At 39.2% G+C, this 18,878-nt stretch overlaps 1 protein-coding gene across 1 annotated transcript; it reads right to left on the bottom strand.

Annotated features, from left to right (window-relative positions):
* Positions 1–861: 861 nt before the first annotated feature.
* LOC137196725 (rab11 family-interacting protein 2) lies at positions 862–18,822 on the bottom strand. Its single transcript, XM_067609529.1, has 6 exons — positions 18,658–18,822; positions 16,768–17,363; positions 12,938–13,344; positions 10,796–11,150; positions 8,357–8,423; positions 862–6,079 (listed from the first exon to the last, which is right to left on the bottom strand). The coding sequence occupies exons 2-6, from the start codon at positions 17,118–17,120 to the stop codon at positions 5,855–5,857; spliced, it is 1,407 nt and encodes a 468-aa protein (XP_067465630.1). The 5' UTR covers positions 17,121–17,363; positions 18,658–18,822; the 3' UTR covers positions 862–5,854.
* Between the last annotated feature and the right edge of the window lie 56 nt (positions 18,823–18,878).

The raw sequence follows: 18,878 nt of genomic DNA on the forward strand, positions 1-18,878 counted from the left end.
CTAATGCTGTCACCAGACAGAATTAACTTGAAATTAACTTTATGAGTATGGCTACATTTAAATTTTACTTTATAGCCTCATATAAAGAAGATTTAGCCTAATTATTAAGTCAGCACAGGTGGTTTTGTCACGTTTTAAGTCACCTGTAAGGTTGTTTCATTAAAGGCATTATGTTGTAAGTAAGTCTATTTTCTTGGTGTCCTTGGTTACCGCTGCTATGCATCTTCCATCGTCCCATCTAACGCGGCGCTGTGGTGTGCAGTGGCAGCTGCCGCACTGTGAGGTGCACCTCTTCAGGAACTAGATTGAGGTGACAGGAGAGAGGTCATGTTTTAACCTGCGGGGTGACGGAGAAGCAAACCGACCAACAAAAGCATCAAGTAGTAAACAACACAAGTGTTTCTTGTCCCAAAAGATTTCACACAGTCTTGTTGCACACATAGGCAAATTAGAGTGGTGTTTTAACAAGCAATCTTGCTACTCAGTTGTCAAACGATGCCACTTCTCTCATTTGCCAGGGAGGCATGGGAATTTCTCAAGAACAAAAGGAAGAGCTGCTTTGAGCAGGGAGAAAACAAAAGCTTGACACAAATCAGCACAATTAAAAACTCTAATCATGGTTTAACAGCCTAGAGAGATCAGAGTTAATTGAGAATGGCTTTTAATTTATCCATAAGAAAGATGGGACAGGTGTTCAGCGAAAGAAGCAAGCTTAGAGATCCACTTTATGGAAGATTTACACCACAAAGTTTGATTAACCAGATCAGCTGCAAAATATAAGGGAATGCATTACAATACTAATTTCATTTGCAGTTAAAATGTTTTTGCCTTTAAAAAAAAAACTCCCAATACAACAGCAAGTTTCATTTACAGTGAGTTTATTGAAAAGGACAACACAATCTTGCTTGTGCCTTTCAAACTACACCCAGTGGAACATTTGAATTTGATTATAATGATGGTGATGATGTTATCTAAAAGTTCATGTTTCAAACTGTGGAAAAAAAACAAAACAAAACTGTACAGAATAGCACATGGAGGAAGGGTCAACATTAAGAAATGCATCAAATTCTTATGAATTAGTGCTTTTGTTGGCACTTCACATACAGTCACCATCAACAGCATTACACTGTTGCCATAATACCGATCAGTTAAACCCCAAAGTGTTTCCAGAGCTACAATAATAAAAAGCCATACATTCTAGTCCCCAAACATCCAAGTTTAAAAGTCTTGCATATCGGCCATTATGGGAAAATATTAAAAAGGGAAAAGCTAATTTACCTTCCACCTCTCAGGAAGGTACACTTGTTAATCAGTTTACACACTGTACACATTGTGAGTTAAATACATTACAATAAGGTTGTGTTATAAAGGCTGATGTACCTGATGAGAAATATGCCATATGATTAGGTAACAATATAAAATTGTACATCATCAAAACCTGTGATTGACATGCAGAAATGACAAGAATCCAAACGCACCCATTTACTATTTTGTTATTACATTACAAGGCATGTGGCTGAATAAACTGGGAGCCCTGGTATACATTTATTACCTCCAGAAGTAGACCGTCAGTCTGTCTGCCTAACATTAGTATGAAAATGTCATTTTAGGTCTCCGCCATGTTGGGTCACTAAACTCAACTCATGCTATGTATAATTGCGTTGGCCCCTGTGCACCGGGCTCCATAGAATTCTGTAAACTCAATGACGCTTTGATAACTGGCAAGATCTTTTATAAACACAGTCATCATTTCCTTCAAAACTGTGTGCCACATTACAAGCACCGTCAGGGGATTTAGCCGGAGCTTAAGTCTTAGTGTCTGGCAGCTGTATGTGGCCTATGGCAAGCAGCATCATATTATCAGTAGAAGACTTAAAAGACTGCCAGAGGAGGATTGTGAGATCCGACTCGAGCTTTATGTCATCTTCATCAAAAGGTTCAATGCATGCTTCGTCAACATGGGGGGAAAAAAACACATGTGTTTGCACTGTTTTAAAGGATGGGCCGGACAATCACCCATACTTACTTACATACATACTTTAACACGTGTGTGAAACAATCTGTATAAACTCACATGATGACACGTGGCCACGGCCAAAATGTAAAGGAAATTTTACCTCCAAGCATTTTAAGTGCTTTGCATATTCAAAAATGACTTTAATTGGATGACAATATTATGCAAAGAGGCAAGGAAGAAGTATAATCTTTTTTTTCTTTTTTTTTTTTTGCATTGTACCCCTTTACACTGTTGTGCTGGAAAATGATTTGAAAATGCTTTTCATTTAGATTTATGTGTTTCAGTCTGACATCCACCAAAGCACCAAATTATATTATAGCATAAAGCAAATGTAGCAATCAAGCTAAAATAAAAAAAATGACAGGCAAAATTAATTAATTTGAATTACTCACCCGTCATTTTTCCTTTGAACTGAATAACCTCCCGTTCCAAATGTGTTCAACATGTAATGTTTCTCAGACGTTATCTTATGTTGTTATTTCATCATTCAAGCAAAGCAGATGCTGTGTCCCATTGGTGCACAGTGCACATTGTGGACATGAGTGTAAATCACCTGTTTCATACTCTGACGGAGTATCACCGAAGAACAACATGACCTATACACCAAAATATCTCTGGTAGGAATCTATAGATTTGCTTTGCTTGGAGAGAAATAATCTATAACTATAAAAATGCCTAAAATGAGTAATAAAACAATAAAGAAGCCTGAGTGCTACTATTACATCATACTTTGCTAATTTCAGTTTAGCTCAAATGAGAGGTGAGTGGTGAATAATTTTCTTTAGTCTTACAGTTTTATCTCCACCTCTGGAATTGTATCCACCTTTTCCTGAAGCTTAGACAGAATAAATCCCAAGCAAACACATTTTCAAAACATTTTGGAGCACAAGAAAATGTGCAAAAAAGTGAGTTGTAGTGATATTACAAAGTGACTACTGTATACAGTATGTACAATGGAAGCATTACGAGCTTGTCAAGGTCCATGAAAACTGGCTAACTACCAATACAGACTAGTTAAAGCAGTTGGTAAAGCCTGTAACATGAGGAGACAGAGAGTTTACACTTCAACACATGTAGGAAGGCAATAAGTGAGAAGCTTTTCCACAATGGAAAACAGATTCTTATCCACATAGCTTCCTAATTAGTATCACATAATACTCATGTTTCTAAAAGGTCACATTTTTTTGGCTTTCCAAACTATGTGGAGATCAGACAACTTTTTTTTTCCCAATACAAATTCAATTCACCTCAACATCTGTGTCCCATCAGCCCACAAAACAGTATATACAAACAACAACTGCATGTTCATAATCACGTCTGAGTTGTGTCCGACTAAACAAAAGGGAGATTAAAAAAGAAAACATCCAAATGAAATGATCTCTTTGGATACACCAAATACTTTAAAGGCAAGCGAGGTTCAATGGCCTTGTTAGTGTATATCATTATACATTTCAGAATTCAGTATTTCAAAGCCAACCAAAATACATTCAGTAACAGGAGATTTTGGCTTGAAGTCCAAAAAAAAAAAAAGAGATCACATACCTTCAGATGAAATAACTACTTTCACAGCAGCACAAAATTATAATAATTAGTACATTGAAAAAAAAAAAAAAGTTTCTGAGTGGGGCGACATTCATGAAAAGTTAAATTTTAAAAAGTGTTTTTGACGGTTGACATTCCACAGATGCAGTGTAGCACTTTGTCTCAGCTGTGATTTGGTATCATACAGTGTAAAGGTCAAATGTTTAGAAGATTTAAAACTGGAAAGTAATTACAAAACAGACAGAAACACCAGAAAGAAAACCAGCAACAAGACAAGGTGGTTGATATCATTTGATAAAGAGTATCGATATATAAATAAACTTGGTGTGCAACTTTGGGTATAAGACAATGTGAATACAAAGCATGTTCTAACACTGTACATGAAGCTGCTTTCCATCAAATAGGAATAAACAATTAAAAATGTAAACCTATACATCAGTGAGTGACTTAATTATTGTTAAACATCTAGCACAAGCACAGGTATAGGTGATAAAACATGGCCTCTTTCTCAGAATAAAACCTGTAAGTAGCCATTTAGTTAATTTTAGTACCAGCAGTGTGATCCAGCAGCTGCCCTGCAGCTCACTCAGCATTTGTTCGGTAGAAACTGATAAAATCACAGAATAAGTGTTTAGCGTGGAAACAGCATATGTTGTTATGACATTAGCGTCGCAGATTGAGGCGACATTTGAGATGACATGTAACAGTGAAATGAGGATAGCTAGTTAGCTTCTGACATACGCTGTCAAAAACTTATTTGTGACCTGAATGACACTGATTGGCTGTTTATCACGAACAATTATGAAGTGATCCTCATTAGTGTTCACTGAACTTGTTGCGTTTAAGACACATTTCTATCTTATATGAGTGTTTATATTGGACTGTTTTGCTGATAGAAAAAGTGTGTTTCATTTAAAGTAAACATATCTTATTGACAATGTAAATTACATGTAAAACTTTATCAGTATTAGTCCTTAATACATGAATAAATTAGCAAATTTTGGGGGGATTTGTACCATCTGTACAGTGTTAATACAGTAGAACAGGTGATGGGGGAGGGGTCATTGGGATACAGTAGCGTTTTAACATTAGAGTACCATAGAAATACACCAAAATATTATTAATATGTAAAAGAGTTGTGACACATTTATAAATAAAGACTGTTCAGCATATATCCACGTGTGCAGCTAGGTACCATTAATACAATCATCAGCCAAAAGTGTAATTGAAGGAGATGAAGGCTGTAACAAAGAACTCCAAGCTAATAAATCAAATCAACATTAAGACATGAGTTTAGCTCAAAGATGTGATTAAAATGTAAACAAGAACATTACCAGCAGAACATAAAGCAAGAAGCTTAAGTTATGATTATTGCACTTAAAGTCAGTAAAATGATCACCTTCAGCAAGACCCTCAGTCCAAGAAACTTAAATGATAGTCTTCACAATTAAATCAAAGGAAGATAAAAGTCAGTAACTAATAATAGGAATGTTACATTTGTTCATTTTTTTTCTGAAAATGCATGACTCAGTAAGCTAGAGAGAACACTGACTCCCAGATACTGTACGCCAACTTTTTACCGTAACACCGTTGTAAGAACATTTATGAATCACTCAAGTTGTTGGGTGGGAGAGCAGAGTTCATCCACATCATCCCCAGCTGAGGAAGAAGCTCAGGAAGAAGCCGTTACTGCCTGGCTTAATGTGTTTTGTGGTTTATGTGGCAAGTTTAAGACTTGTGCTTAAGTGTAAACACAATAATTACAGCTTTGTTTCATCAACCCCTTGACCATCTTTTAACAGACAGCAAACAACTGCTTCTACAGCATCTGGTAAACATGAATTTGGCTGCATTTGCACCTTAAGAGCTTCTGGGCAGATGATGGCAGCTGTATGTGCAACAGACCTCTGTGGGTTCACAAGTGCATACGATATACATAAACCTAATCTTTGAGAAAAATATTGATTTGAATTTGAAATCAACTAATGAATTTCTCTCATCCTGTTTAAGTACCTTAAAATGCACCGCAACATTTAAAAAGAGAAATATAGGAATGAGATTTCTGCCAAACAAAGAGGCCAAAGAACTGCATAAACTAAAATAACTCAAACATTAAAAAATGTCTATAAAAACTACATCCATTGAATAAAAATGTTCTAAGGTAAAGAAATAACTCAATCATAAATTTGGCTTTGATCAATCCCATTTGTTCCCACTTATTTTACCACATGATACTGATACATGAGCTACCGCTAAACCCTTATTAGTAACTTTCATCCTCTGTATCTTTGCTTTCTACTTTTTGCTAAGTTTACCTGCCTTCTTTTTTGGCTCATAGGGTGTCCGTAGTATGCTTGGCGTTTCCTCCATGACGCGCACAAGTAGGTTATCAATGTAGTCTTCCAGCTCCCTGATGTGGGCGTCTTTCTTTTTCACCACTTCTTTCTGCTTGATGAGTTCCTGCACAACTTCCTCAAAGGACAAGTTTCTATAGGCTGCCACGCTTTCCTGTGTCACCTCCTGAAAATGGAAAACAAGTTAAATGCTCAATTTAACCTCAGCAGATTTTGAGGTTACATGGTCTGTGTCAGCATAGACATGTTTTTATAAAAGTAGACTAAAATGATTGAATGATATTCCACGAAATGTCAGCAACTGATTAACGCAGGAAAGTGTAAAGATGTATGTTCGCTCACGATGCGACAGAGAAAATAGACTAATTAGATGTGTTGGCCTGACGTGACATAAACTGTCGTGTTTATCTCTCGTTCCCTGTTGCTAATAAAGGCTAATTGAGAGTTGTTAAGATGAAACTGTTCTCCAGGGATTTAGCATTGACATGTCAATGAATTGTATAGCGGATGTCATGATCCAGTGTTTATAAAGCATCAAGAACAGTTAAACTGCTCTAATGGGACTCGAGTCTGACACTATAACAAGCAACTAACATCTTGAGAAAGTTCCTTTTTCTTTAGTTTCAAATATCTGAAAGCATGATCTCTTAATATAAAAAGGTCCAGGAAAAACTGACTATGACTAAACTGACATGCCTGCCAGCACTTAACAATACAGATTTCCCCAAAAAAAAGGAATCTTTGTTTCGAGGGGGAAATGCCAGGCTGCATAGTTCTGCAATTAAAGGTCACGCTAATAAATTCCAAAATATGGATGCAACCCAAGCCCAGCTTTGCTCTTTGCGGACAGTCTATTTGGACAGAGCAGTGTGGTACGGTATGTGCAGATCATATTGCGCGGGTACGAGAAGAGCTGTAATCGTTTTTAATGAGGGACCACTTTATCGCTTCAGTGCTGGGCATCCTCCCCTGAACGGATAGAGCAGGCAAAGCCTTCACCCTGTTTAAAATACCACACTTATCAGCTTCCACTCCCATGCACCATTCAAGCCTCTACTGCTGGGTAAAGACAATGCAGAAAGAGCCAGAGCGGGACTGCTTACCAGGTATCTTATCGCTTCTAACAGCATAGAGGCTACTGTGGGGGGGGGGGGGGACCACAAACCAAAATGAAATATTTGCCACCGAGATTAAATGTCCAACGTAAGGAGGGTTTCGACAACAGAGCTCTGTAACCTACTCCCCGCACACACACACACACACACACACACACACACACACACACAACAACAACAACAAAAAAAAGGCATCTCACTGAAAGATACTGAACTTAAGCCATTTGAGAGAGAATAAGAGAGCTGACAGCCATATGGAAGTAGATGTTGGTTTCACATACAAGCATGTGTACGTGCACACGCTTCCTCTCTCATACTCTCTCTCTCTCTCTCTCTCTCTCTCACACATGCACACACACACAGCATAATAATCAGGAGCTTTAGTGGCTGGTGACAAAGGCCTGGAAATGACCATGAACTGGCAAAGTAATGATGACCATTTTTCTGCGATCAGTAGTGAGGAGAAGATAAGGCGCACACTTGGCATTCTCCAGTTGTGTCATTACAGTTTCTAATGAGCTCAGCTTTGAGAATCTAAAAGCTCAGTCCTTTGAAATCTCTCACTGCGCTCCCTCCCCCCTGTGTGTGGTTAATTAGGGCCTTGAAGCAGAGGAAATGGGAGCTGCCATTTCTGCAAGGCATTGCGGCATGCGCAGGGGCACATGTGTGGATACCGACAGCCCTCAACACCCGAAAAGAAAGGTGAGGAAAGCCATTATCAGCATTCTCTTTCTCATTTAGACATCACTTTAGCTACTGCTCCCACCGCTCACTCATAAACACCAATTCTGCTGCGTAATAGTTGGCAAATTTTAGGTTTTTGAAAATAGAAATTTAAAAGAAATTTTTAACAGAACATAACCACAAAGAGTAAAATGCTGAGTGCAAATAATGAAACAATCATTAAAAAGAAAAACAAATGACATTTTAACGCCTTTTCTCAACAAAAACTCCCAATTACAGAACCAGCGCCGTGCACCGCTATGATTGACCTTGCACACCGAAATTTCACACTGCTTCAAATTATGATTGGATCAGACATGATGACCGATGTGTGCAGCTGCTAATTAGTTGAATGGCACATCTGAATTTTCAGAGGCCACAGAGATCAATGTCACCAGCTGCTATGTCAAATGAAACTTAGAGTTCTCAATTAAAAATCGGTAACGCTACACTTGAAGTAATGACACAGTTGCAACTGTTGAGGTCACTTCTTCCCCTTTTTTTTTATCTCAATCATTATCAGGTACAACTGACAACATGCAAAAAAAAAAAAAATCATCTGACAAAGCATCTGCTTTTAAGGATGGCTGTGCTCTCTTTCTTACTTTTTTCTTGCCGTCCTTCTTCCTTTGGCCAAAGGTGAGGTCTTCATTTCCTGTTGGCTTTTTATCACTGCAAAGCAATCAAAAAGAGGGTCTTTATTCACATGAAGGTATTAAAGTATAGATTTTGGGTATGATTGTAACATTCCACTAATACGGAGGCTCTGAGGTGTCTACCCTGTGCAGCTGTAAATGTACTTTTCAACAAATAATATACTATAAACCACCTTTTTGTATTCGTGCTCCACATTACAAATGACCACTGAGCTACTGTATGACAAAAGCGGCAGTAAAAATGATGGACTAGTGCCTACAGAGATAAGTGGTTAATTGGGTGGTCTATCTCTGCAGAGGATCTCATTACGATTGCTCAGAGGGCTCCGTTATCAAGCCCAGGCTCTCTAAAGAGCCACTAATGACACCTTCCATTCTGATAAACCAGAACTTAGCCACAGAGCTCACCAACTCTTTATGTAACACAGGAAATAGATGTAACCGGCTCGGTGGAAATGTTTAAACAACAATACTTGACAATAGAATGAGACAGAGAAGGGGGGTCCATCAGATAGTAGATTTCAATCAACAAGGTATTCTAAACCCTACGAGAATGCTGTAACCAATATCCTGTGGATTAGAGCTTGTCAACCTGCGTTGGGCCTCATGGGGTAGCAAGATCACTTTTTGGGATTGTGAGATGATTTATGGAATAGGATGAAAAACATACAGTACTGATATGCTACAAATTTACAAGCGAAAAAGGTTGACAAGCACTGCTGATAGAGGCTAAATTTAGGCCATGGAAGAAATGGATATTTCAGTGAAATATTTGGAAGTTAGTCATGTTTCTTAGTCACACACATAAAGCAAACTATAAACAACAAGTCTGAGGTTAAAAGTTCACACTTCTAAAATACATGGCAGAGGTGTGACTCACAATGTACATGAACATTTACTGAACATTTCCGTCAGCCAGAGAGCAGCAACTTAGAGAAGTTGCTCCTTAAGGGACGGGTTCACAATTTTTCAAGTCTGTCTTAAAACAACAGTCACGTGCCCAAACGAACATCGACACGTGTTTTTCTTGCTGTAATCATTCCTCAACTTCATACTGACCATTAGAAGATCCCTTACCCTTACTTACAGTGTAAGTGATCGGTGCCAAAATGCACAACCCTCCTTCTGTGCAAAAATGTATTAAAAAGTTTATCTAAAGCTAATATGATGCTTCAGCCGTCCAAATGAGTCAAATCAAGTAGATATATATTTCTATGTTACAGTCTTTTTAGTCCCTCTTTTTGTTACTAGACTTCCACCACAGCTCAAACAGGGAAACACTGTCTGAGGAATCACAAAGAGGGAATTTGATGCTAAAAAGACTGTCAATACAAAGATAAAAATAAATGGCAAAATGGTAAATGGCTACATTTATATAGCGCTTTTATCCAAAGCACTTAACAATGTTTCTGTTGCTCACTCACGCATTCTCTCTCACACACACACACACACACACACACACACACACACACACCAATGGCGGCAAGCTACCACGCAGGGTGCTGATGCAACCATCGGGAGCAATTTAGGGTTCTGAATCTGACGCCTCATATAAGCTTCAGATAAACTTTTAAATGCATTCTTGCAGAAAATGAGTGTGTGGACACACTGTGGATTTTGGCCCCCATCACTTATATTGAAACCACATTTGAAGGGGATCTTTTAATAGCCAGTATGAACAGGAAGAGTGATTTACAGCGAAGAAAACCTCTTCCAGTGTTCATATGGACACCTGACTGTTTTAAGACAGACTTGAAAAGTTGTGAACTTGTCTTTTAAGAGGGAAGGATTCTGGATTTCTAAATTAGGCACTTTAAGCCGAAAGGGGGTTAAATGAGGAATCAGACTTGAAGCCGTTTTTGTAGAGTCTTAAGCATTATATTAATTCTCAAAGAAAAGAAGTTTTTTAAACAATTGGAAATTTAGTTAAGGGATTAATGTGTTGAGATCAACTACAGGTTGACTTTGAAATTAGTTAAGGTTATCTATCAGTATCAAGAGATGGAAAAGATTTGAGGAAAAATGGAGGTTGAAAGAATAAAGAGTTAGTTTTTTTCCCATTAAGAAATTGCCATTCAACCTTTTTTACCCATTGATGAGTTAAGATGAAATATTTCAATTGCAGAAGAATGTTTTGCATTCATTACCTTTTATATTTCTCTTGTAAATTTTTGTATCCACTAAGAGTAGATGATGATAATGTTTTTGTATGTTTTTGTGATCTATAGGGAACATGACTGATCAATGAACTATACATAAGGAAACTGGAAACAACCTGATGAAGGCAAGATAGCCGAAAACATTTTGTGAGGTGAATAAAGCACGGTGTACCCGACAGGTGTAGTGTGACATGTTGTCATTTTTGATGAGTCATATAGTGCAAAGTACCTGGCTTTGTAGTTGGAGCTGAACGGGTTGGTGTCTGCTTGCGAGTCACCGCTGAAGGGGTTGGGGGAACGCAAGTCTCCAGAACTACCCGAACGCCCCCCGTTGCTGGTCTTGCGGCCTTCTTTCTTTCCCGTCACTCGTTCCAGTAGGCTGACCTTCTCCTTTTTCTCCTTCCGCTCTGCCCGGTCCCACAGCTGCCCGTGCTCCCCCTCAAATGGGTTGCGGTTGCGTGGGAGCGTGGCATACTTCTGTGGCAGGGCGTCACTGATATCAGTGAAAGGGTCACTGTGTGCCTCGCTGTCCTGGTAGCCTGGCACCTCACTCTGGGAACGCCTGTGAGGGCCGGCTGCGCTCCCTGGAAGAAAAGCCAAAAGCATTACGTCAACTTATGGTGTAGTTATTCTAAAAAAAAAAAAAATCTAGGGAAAGGGCCAATTACACTCTTAAAAATAGGTAAAATATGGGATTGTTTTGTTTTGTGTGATTATCTGTGACAGGTCTAATTAGGATTTTTAATGGCCAACACCAATCACTAATTTGATGTTATTAGAACCGGTTACTTTAAAACTGATCAAAGGTTGTCTTCTGTTCACAGACAACTTTTACAGTTTTACAGAGATAAAATAACCTGTAAAAATCACCACTTTGTATTGTGTGTTCACTCGTTATTTTCCAAGTTGTTCGTGTGGCTCTTCCAACTAATTTCTCTCCACAAAAGAAATATTTTATTGGGAGTAGTGATTTAGGAGCGCTTGTTATATTCTTTATAGCCTGCAAAATCTACAATTGTGTCTGTCCTACCCTCAAAACTTTGAGTATGTACCCCTCCCCTGCATGCCGATCTGAATGATCACAAAGCAGCTTGTAAGATAAGGTTAAAATCATCATAACTGCCTCAGATAGCTGTGCAGTCAAGATGAAGTGGGCAGTGAGTTGAGTAATACTTTAATTGGCTTTTATGATTATGTAGTTAGGTTGTTGGTAATGAACATCAGACGATTGTTGCCTAATTATTTGCTGCATCCTTTGGCAAAAGCATGAATTTCACTGCTCCAGCACAAAATGACCATGTTATATCTGTAGGATTTAAGAGGATTTCTCAATACTCAAAACTTACACAACCAGATAAAGATTTTTAGTGTTTAGCATTTCACTTTATCTCACTTCCCAGCATATCCATCTGCTTTACCACAAAAAAATTCCCACCCACCTACATTTCAGTCCGCCCCACTTTTACCCGACCTTATGCTCTTTCAGCTACAACACCTGTAGGACAGTATAAGGACAATATAAGTAAAACCTCATTCTTTAGCAAAAACAAAGCAAAACAGCATTTTTATAACTGTGATTATTAACTTGTTTTTCATTGATATGTGTTACATTTTACCAGCTACTTCTGTTAGATCTCTGCACTGTTGTTATTGGGAAATCTGTTGGTTTAAGGCATAATAAGTGAAGGACAGAAGGAAGATTGGAAGCTGGTGGAGCTGGAAAACTCAAGCCAGTTTTATACTGGTTAGCAACAGAGACCAATAAACAGGTCACAGATTGATATTATTACCTACATTAATATTTAAGTTAATGAAGGTTTATATACTTTATACTGTAAAAATCCTTATATCTATTCCCATAGCTCAGTGATGTCTATCGACCTCTACTGATGGGCAATAGAAACTGCAACAGCACCTCACGTCAAGATTAAGACAAGTCACAAGTCATGAAGCCTAAAACACATAATTAAGAACAGGTAGACAATTAAGCATTGTGTGAAGAGACACCATTCCAAAATGCAAAATACTGTGATTATAACACTGCTTTGTCATTTTACTGCTTGAGAGTGAGCCCTTTTATCCCTCATACATAGCTGAAACGCCAGTCTCTTGCTTGTACCGCTGCCCTACATCCTTGAAATGAAAATATGAGGAAGTAGCAATGACTCACTGATCACCAGTGACTTTACTGTACCTGGTAGAAAAACTGGTCTTATTTTTTTTTTTTTTTAAACATATTGCTGCCCTGCAGACAAGCAGCAATAAAAAGTAACTATTGCTGCTTTGATTTCATATTATATAATATATGGTAAACACAAAATATTTGAAAGTGCTGTAACATATCTGAAACATAAAAAGCACTGGTCCTCACCACTCTCCTCTATGGAGTTCATGGAGTCCAGTTTGGGGCGAAAGTGGGTCCCAATGAGATCCGACATGGAATGGGCTGCGGAGAGCTTATGGGCCCCAGCAAGTAGCGGCCTCTTGACCTTGGTTTCAGGCTGGGGCTGTGGTTCTGGGGCAAACGACTGACGGTTGGGCTCTGAGTCGCACACAGCAGAGCGAGGCAGGATGGCTGAAGATGTGTCACCATAGCCGCTGTCATGTTTGCGACCCTTCATCTTGTCCTTCAGTTTAGAGAAAGGCGAGCGGGGCTTTTCCTTCATGGAGAGGTCAAACATGCTGGCTGTCATGTTGTTCCTCATGAACTGGATGCTGACTTGGATGCGGCCTCGTTCTTTCCTCTTCTTCCCTGGCTTGGACTCCAAGGAATACCAGCTAAAATGAGAGTGGAGGACACTTAGGCTGAGGATATTCAATGAGATAGTTTATATAGAAAGAACATTTATGGAAATCTTTTGTCGTTGTTGATTACACGCAACTCAACATAATTCAGAAAGACAGGTATACAAAGTCAGAATGTCCTTACACTATCAAACAATGTAACCAATGGGAAAGAAAGAGCCCACATTCTTTCTAATGTGCTCTACCTACTTCTTTGCGGACACCACAGAAAAGGCTAATTTGAGCAGACTAATCCAAAAGCTACACACAAATGCAGAAGCTTAAATCGTTTGAACTTTTTTTGACACAAGTGAGAATACAATTTATCATTCAGGGGATAAACATTATTCTTTGCAAACTGAACGTAAAAAATAGCCTACTGCTGAATAATATAGACCATTTCAGGCTGCTTTTGGGCCCCTATTTGTTTAACCTCTCTGCTTTTTCAACTGGAAGTAATGGGATTTATGCTTTCACTCTGAGCAAAATAAAGTGGCATTTGCACAAATCTGGCCTTTGTTCAGAAATGCAACGACAAGCAATTGGGAAATTGCAAAGCCACGTCGCAGGGCAACCCAACAGTTCATACATGCTAATGAGACATATCCTCTGTGTTATAAGGCTTGTGATGTCCTTCAGGAAACCAGCATCAGACAACTCTATCGATGTATTCTGTCTGCTTTTGCCACATTAATCATGGAAATGTTGTGGGTGTATTCTAAATACTGGCCTGCACACTCATCCACCTCCACCATGGTGCAGTTTGATCGATGTAATCAATTGTTCCGTCTTACACTGATTCTTAGTGGAGAACCTTTAAACAGAAATTTTTTTCATGACTTTATTTGATTTAATTCAATTAATGTTATGTATTTCCTGGATTTAAATGGTGTGTGTAGTATCCCTTGAATTCCAACATGAAATATCAGTTATCACTGCAATCCAAAAAAGGTGTTGGTATTGGCTTTTTAAAAACCGCAGCTGTTGAATGCTATTCTACACTGTCTAGCTCGTGGCCCAGGAGCCCGGTCATGAAAGGCCTTGCCGGGTCCAATTCCCAGGCTGCGCGCCATGCTCAGTCTGATCAGCAGCCACAGCGTGCCGCTGCCGTGGGGCCGGGGCTGCACCTCACGTGCGTCTCAAGGCCAAGATAAACCTCCCTGTGCTTGGAACCACAATCCTCCCACTCTGTCCCGGACCGCTGGGAAACTCCTCACAATCAACAAACACAGGTGTGCGATAATTATGGGCTGCCTACTCAGATATCAAGACGGGCTTTCCTCCCCAATATGTCAGTTCAAAAACATTGCGGATGGGCCGCAGCGAACACAGACCCACTGTGGAGTGTGGATATATTATCTAGGGTCCCAGCATCATTGTCGAGTATGCCTGCAGTGTGGGATTAGGCCAACAAGCAATGTGGGCATATCCGTTACAGAACCTCTGCTGAACAAGTCCACGGCTTCGAGGTGCATCAGCTCAGGCACCTAAAACAAATACAACCCATCCACACTGATTATAACATATTGTGATTCTCCAAGCTGATGGTTAAAGAGGAAGTGTGCTAATGTCTTCCCATGTTGAAATGTGCTGTGAGCTAATTAACACCAGATCCAATTTTGTTACTCTGTTCCTGTATCGTTAATGTAAAGTTAAACAACAGCATATGTGTGTTTTAGGGGTCAACACCCTCCCAAATTAGCCTGATATAATACTGCCCCTTCATGCTATGACGGTATGTATACTGGTGTACTTTACTCCATTTATTCACGCATTTTCTCTACCTGTTCAAACCTTTTATGAATCACAAGGGAGCGGTCCCTATCCCAGCATGCACTGCTGAGGGCGGGTTAACAGCCCAGACAGGTCACATGTTCATCAAAGAGCGAACACAGATAGAAAGACAACCACTATGACAACTAATATCACACCTAGAGGCAATTTCGAGTCTCCACTTCACCTGACTTGCACCCCTTTGAGCTCTGGAGGGAAACCAGAGAACTAGAACATGACTAGAGAACGTAAACTCTATGCAGAACGAGCTAAGATTCAAACAAAACAAACAAATAGGCTTACTCTGTCCACACCTTGCAAAACAACAGTTTTGAATGCATAGGAGTGACTAACAAGGCATGTTAGGCCAGCTCCACTAGTTTCAATTAGGCCAACTGGTGCTAACCATGTCAATGATCGAGCTAAAAATAATCTCTTAACAATGTAGGCCAAGTCATTGCTAAGCCTCAAACAATAGAGGGTCAACAAGATGGAAAATCCCAGTTTGAACAATCTGTGGTCAATAACTGAGCACAAATATAAAACCTTATGTGTCAGACAGTCTAAAACTGAAGAAGAAACAATCTGGTGTTTTTATTAGACAAGTTACCTACTGGACGACAAACAATTTAATTTCTGCTCTTTAAATTACAACAGATCTATCTAATAAAATATATTTCTTAAACAAGTACATAAAGAGACTAAAGGACAATACAATGGCATTTAAATTATCAGCTATAAAAAAGTCAGGTCATCAACTTAATTGAGAACAGAATACAAAATATAACACACAAGACACAGTGCCATTTGGTCCACATATGTTGCCTAACATGGCAATAACACATGTGGCAAATATAACAAATAACAACCAATTTAGCCCATGCTGTGATCCACTTAGGACCGAAATAGTTCTGAAAATATTTTCCACTTCCTCCCAAAAGTCAGCTTCTCTATCAAGAGATATACATAGATGCAAGACTGTGAGCTGTGCTTGCACAGTTCTTGAATGTTGTAAAAATATCATTTCAAACATCAAATATATAAAAGAGCTCAAATTTTGTACATGTGACGCTAAAGTCTCAGTATGAAATGAACTGTATAAAAATTCAAGATACAAACAAGACAACTCGTCGCACACAAAAAACCCACATATTCAAATGTCAAAATGTCAATTACCACCAAACAAATGCAACAGCTCATTTGCTTAATATTGCAGCTTTTGCACCAAGTATTCCATCACTCACATTAGTCAGAAAAAAGGATTCTCTAGTAAGGATATATGTATCATGTATATTATGTATACATACTAGATGGATGATCAATGGTTACACACTTGTAACCACCAAATACTATTCTTAATTTTCATTGATTTATTTCATTCTGCCCAGATAATCAAAGGAGGCATATTGCTGGCATTAATTTAAAAAAATCTGGTGAGAATTTGGCAACAGTGATTTATTTATCTTCTTCTGGATTGGTGGTAATGGGTGTTCATCACCTGAATTATTGCCAGCAGAATCAAACAGTTATGTGTGTTTATCCCTGGAGAGTAAAAGCAATGCAGCCCAACCACAAACTTGGATTTATGGCTTGTTGTGAAATGATGTGCCTTAGGACTTAACTGCTTCAGCATATGATACTTACTCAGTTTTCTTTCGTTCCTTATTATCAAATATTTCATTAAGGTTGATGGACCTCTGACCCAGGAACTTGTCCATCCCGACCAAGGACCGATGCATCACTATGAAGCAGAGTTCATACACTTCAGGGTTGCCCTCCAAAAGTAAACCAGGTAATTCGAAGGAGGCTTCTTCTCTCCAGACAGGGTTAAGTGTCTTCTCGGCCACTGATGTCGAGTACTTTTCCTTGCCCAGCTGGATGATAGTGTAGGCATCATTGGTGCCATTTTTGCCCTTGGGCTGTAAACCGGTTGCTTGAAGAACAGTGGCTTGGACATGGGTTGGAAACCACTTTTGAGACTGCTCACCCAGTGACATCGTCAGCACTGATTATTAACTGAAAGCCATTCAAAACAAACTAAATGATAATTTATGCCGTTTGTTTTTTTAGTGAGTGTGATGTGCAAAAAGCAACAAACATGATTCACAATAGTTTGTTGTCCATGTCAGTGTGGTTTATGTGCCTACAGTAGCAATCATTACAAGTAATGACAAGTCTGACAAACTGAGCAAGCCTCATCTTCTGTAAAATCACAGATGTCCAAGCCACTGGTGAGTCATCTGAAAAACACAGAAAGAAGCAGAGCAGCATCAGTGTCTTTCCCAGAACCATGACATGACTCATAGTTGCACAGTGAGCATTGATATTAAACCAACTAATGATTTCAGTCACTTAGGATGATAGCCACTTGCACCAACATGTGATTTTGAAGTAAATACAGGAAATGAAGTAAACTATAGATTGATACATTAAATTGTGTTGGAAAGTAAATTAAGTATCTACAAACAGGTCTCCTTAAGCTGGAAATCAAAACAGAAACTGATGATCTCATCTAGTGCCACATCTTGTCCATTGTCACTGAATTAGTGACGACTCAGTGGGGTGATGGCATGATTGTTTCACATCTTACTTCCAAATATATTTTATTTGAATATAGGGCCTCTGGCAAAGGCTTACAAAATGTAACCATGTTCAAGTAAAATGACCACTGGTGCTGTCAAAGTGTCTTTTTTTCCACTGTTCATGAAGAAGCTCCAGGTTTCATCTCTAGATGACTCATGGTAGGTAGGTAGGTAGATAGGTGCGGTACTTTATTAATCCCCAGGGGGAAATTTCTTTTTTACAGCAGCAATGGCAATTACACAGCAATAACACAACAAGAAGAAACATTAGGATAATAAAATCAAGGTCAGAGATAAAAAATAATGACAAAAAATAAATAAACTCTACAGGATTGAAATATACAAAATGTGTAGTGCTTGGAAAAAGAATGTTTGATGATGTTAGTTCAGGGTTGAGTTATAGAGTCTGATGGCGGTGGCCAAGAAGGACCTCCTCTGCTGCTCTGTGGTACACCGAGGCAGGATGAGTCTGTGCTCCTCTGCCTGACCACAGTGTCATGAAGTGGATGAGAGGCGTTGTCCATGACGGCCAGCAGTTGAACCAACACTCTCCTCTCAGCCACCACATTCACTTGGTCCAGGCTGGCCCGCAGAACAAACCCCACCTTTTCATCTCTACAATCTGCCTCTCAGTTGATCAAAATGGAGCTGGTTTCAATTCACTAATTTAGATGAAAAACTATGTAAAAACTATAGAACTGACATAAGCACGTGAATTCAATTGGGGTGTTTTTCCATAAGAGTGAACATCTCTCCACAGGGTTGTCATGACGAACTAAGTTGTTATTTAACTGACTTCTAAGGTCTATTCATGCATTAAAGCAACTTTAAACACACCTGAAGCTTTGCTATTGTTGTTACATTCAGTCAGGCTGCAGGATAACGTTAGCTGTATGCGGCTAGCTACTGAGCTACCACACACACACACACACACACACACAGAGCTGCTTACCTCGGTGTCATTATCACCGACACTCGCAGGACATTCAGCTCTTCATCCCAGCAGAGACTGGCTTTACAAAAACATTCATGCGATGGCTTTACGAGGCAAAATGCCAGCTAGTGTCCGCTGTTGCTGTTCATTGCTATTCACTGCTGCTGTCGACCAGCGGCGAGCTTCACTTCCCAGTCTGACGTCACTTCCGCCTCACCCCGGTGAGGGTTCAAAAAAAA

Source organism: Thunnus thynnus, chromosome 14, assembly GCF_963924715.1.
Source record: "Thunnus thynnus chromosome 14, fThuThy2.1, whole genome shotgun sequence".
Classification (NCBI taxonomy): domain Eukaryota; kingdom Metazoa; phylum Chordata; class Actinopteri; order Scombriformes; family Scombridae; genus Thunnus; species Thunnus thynnus.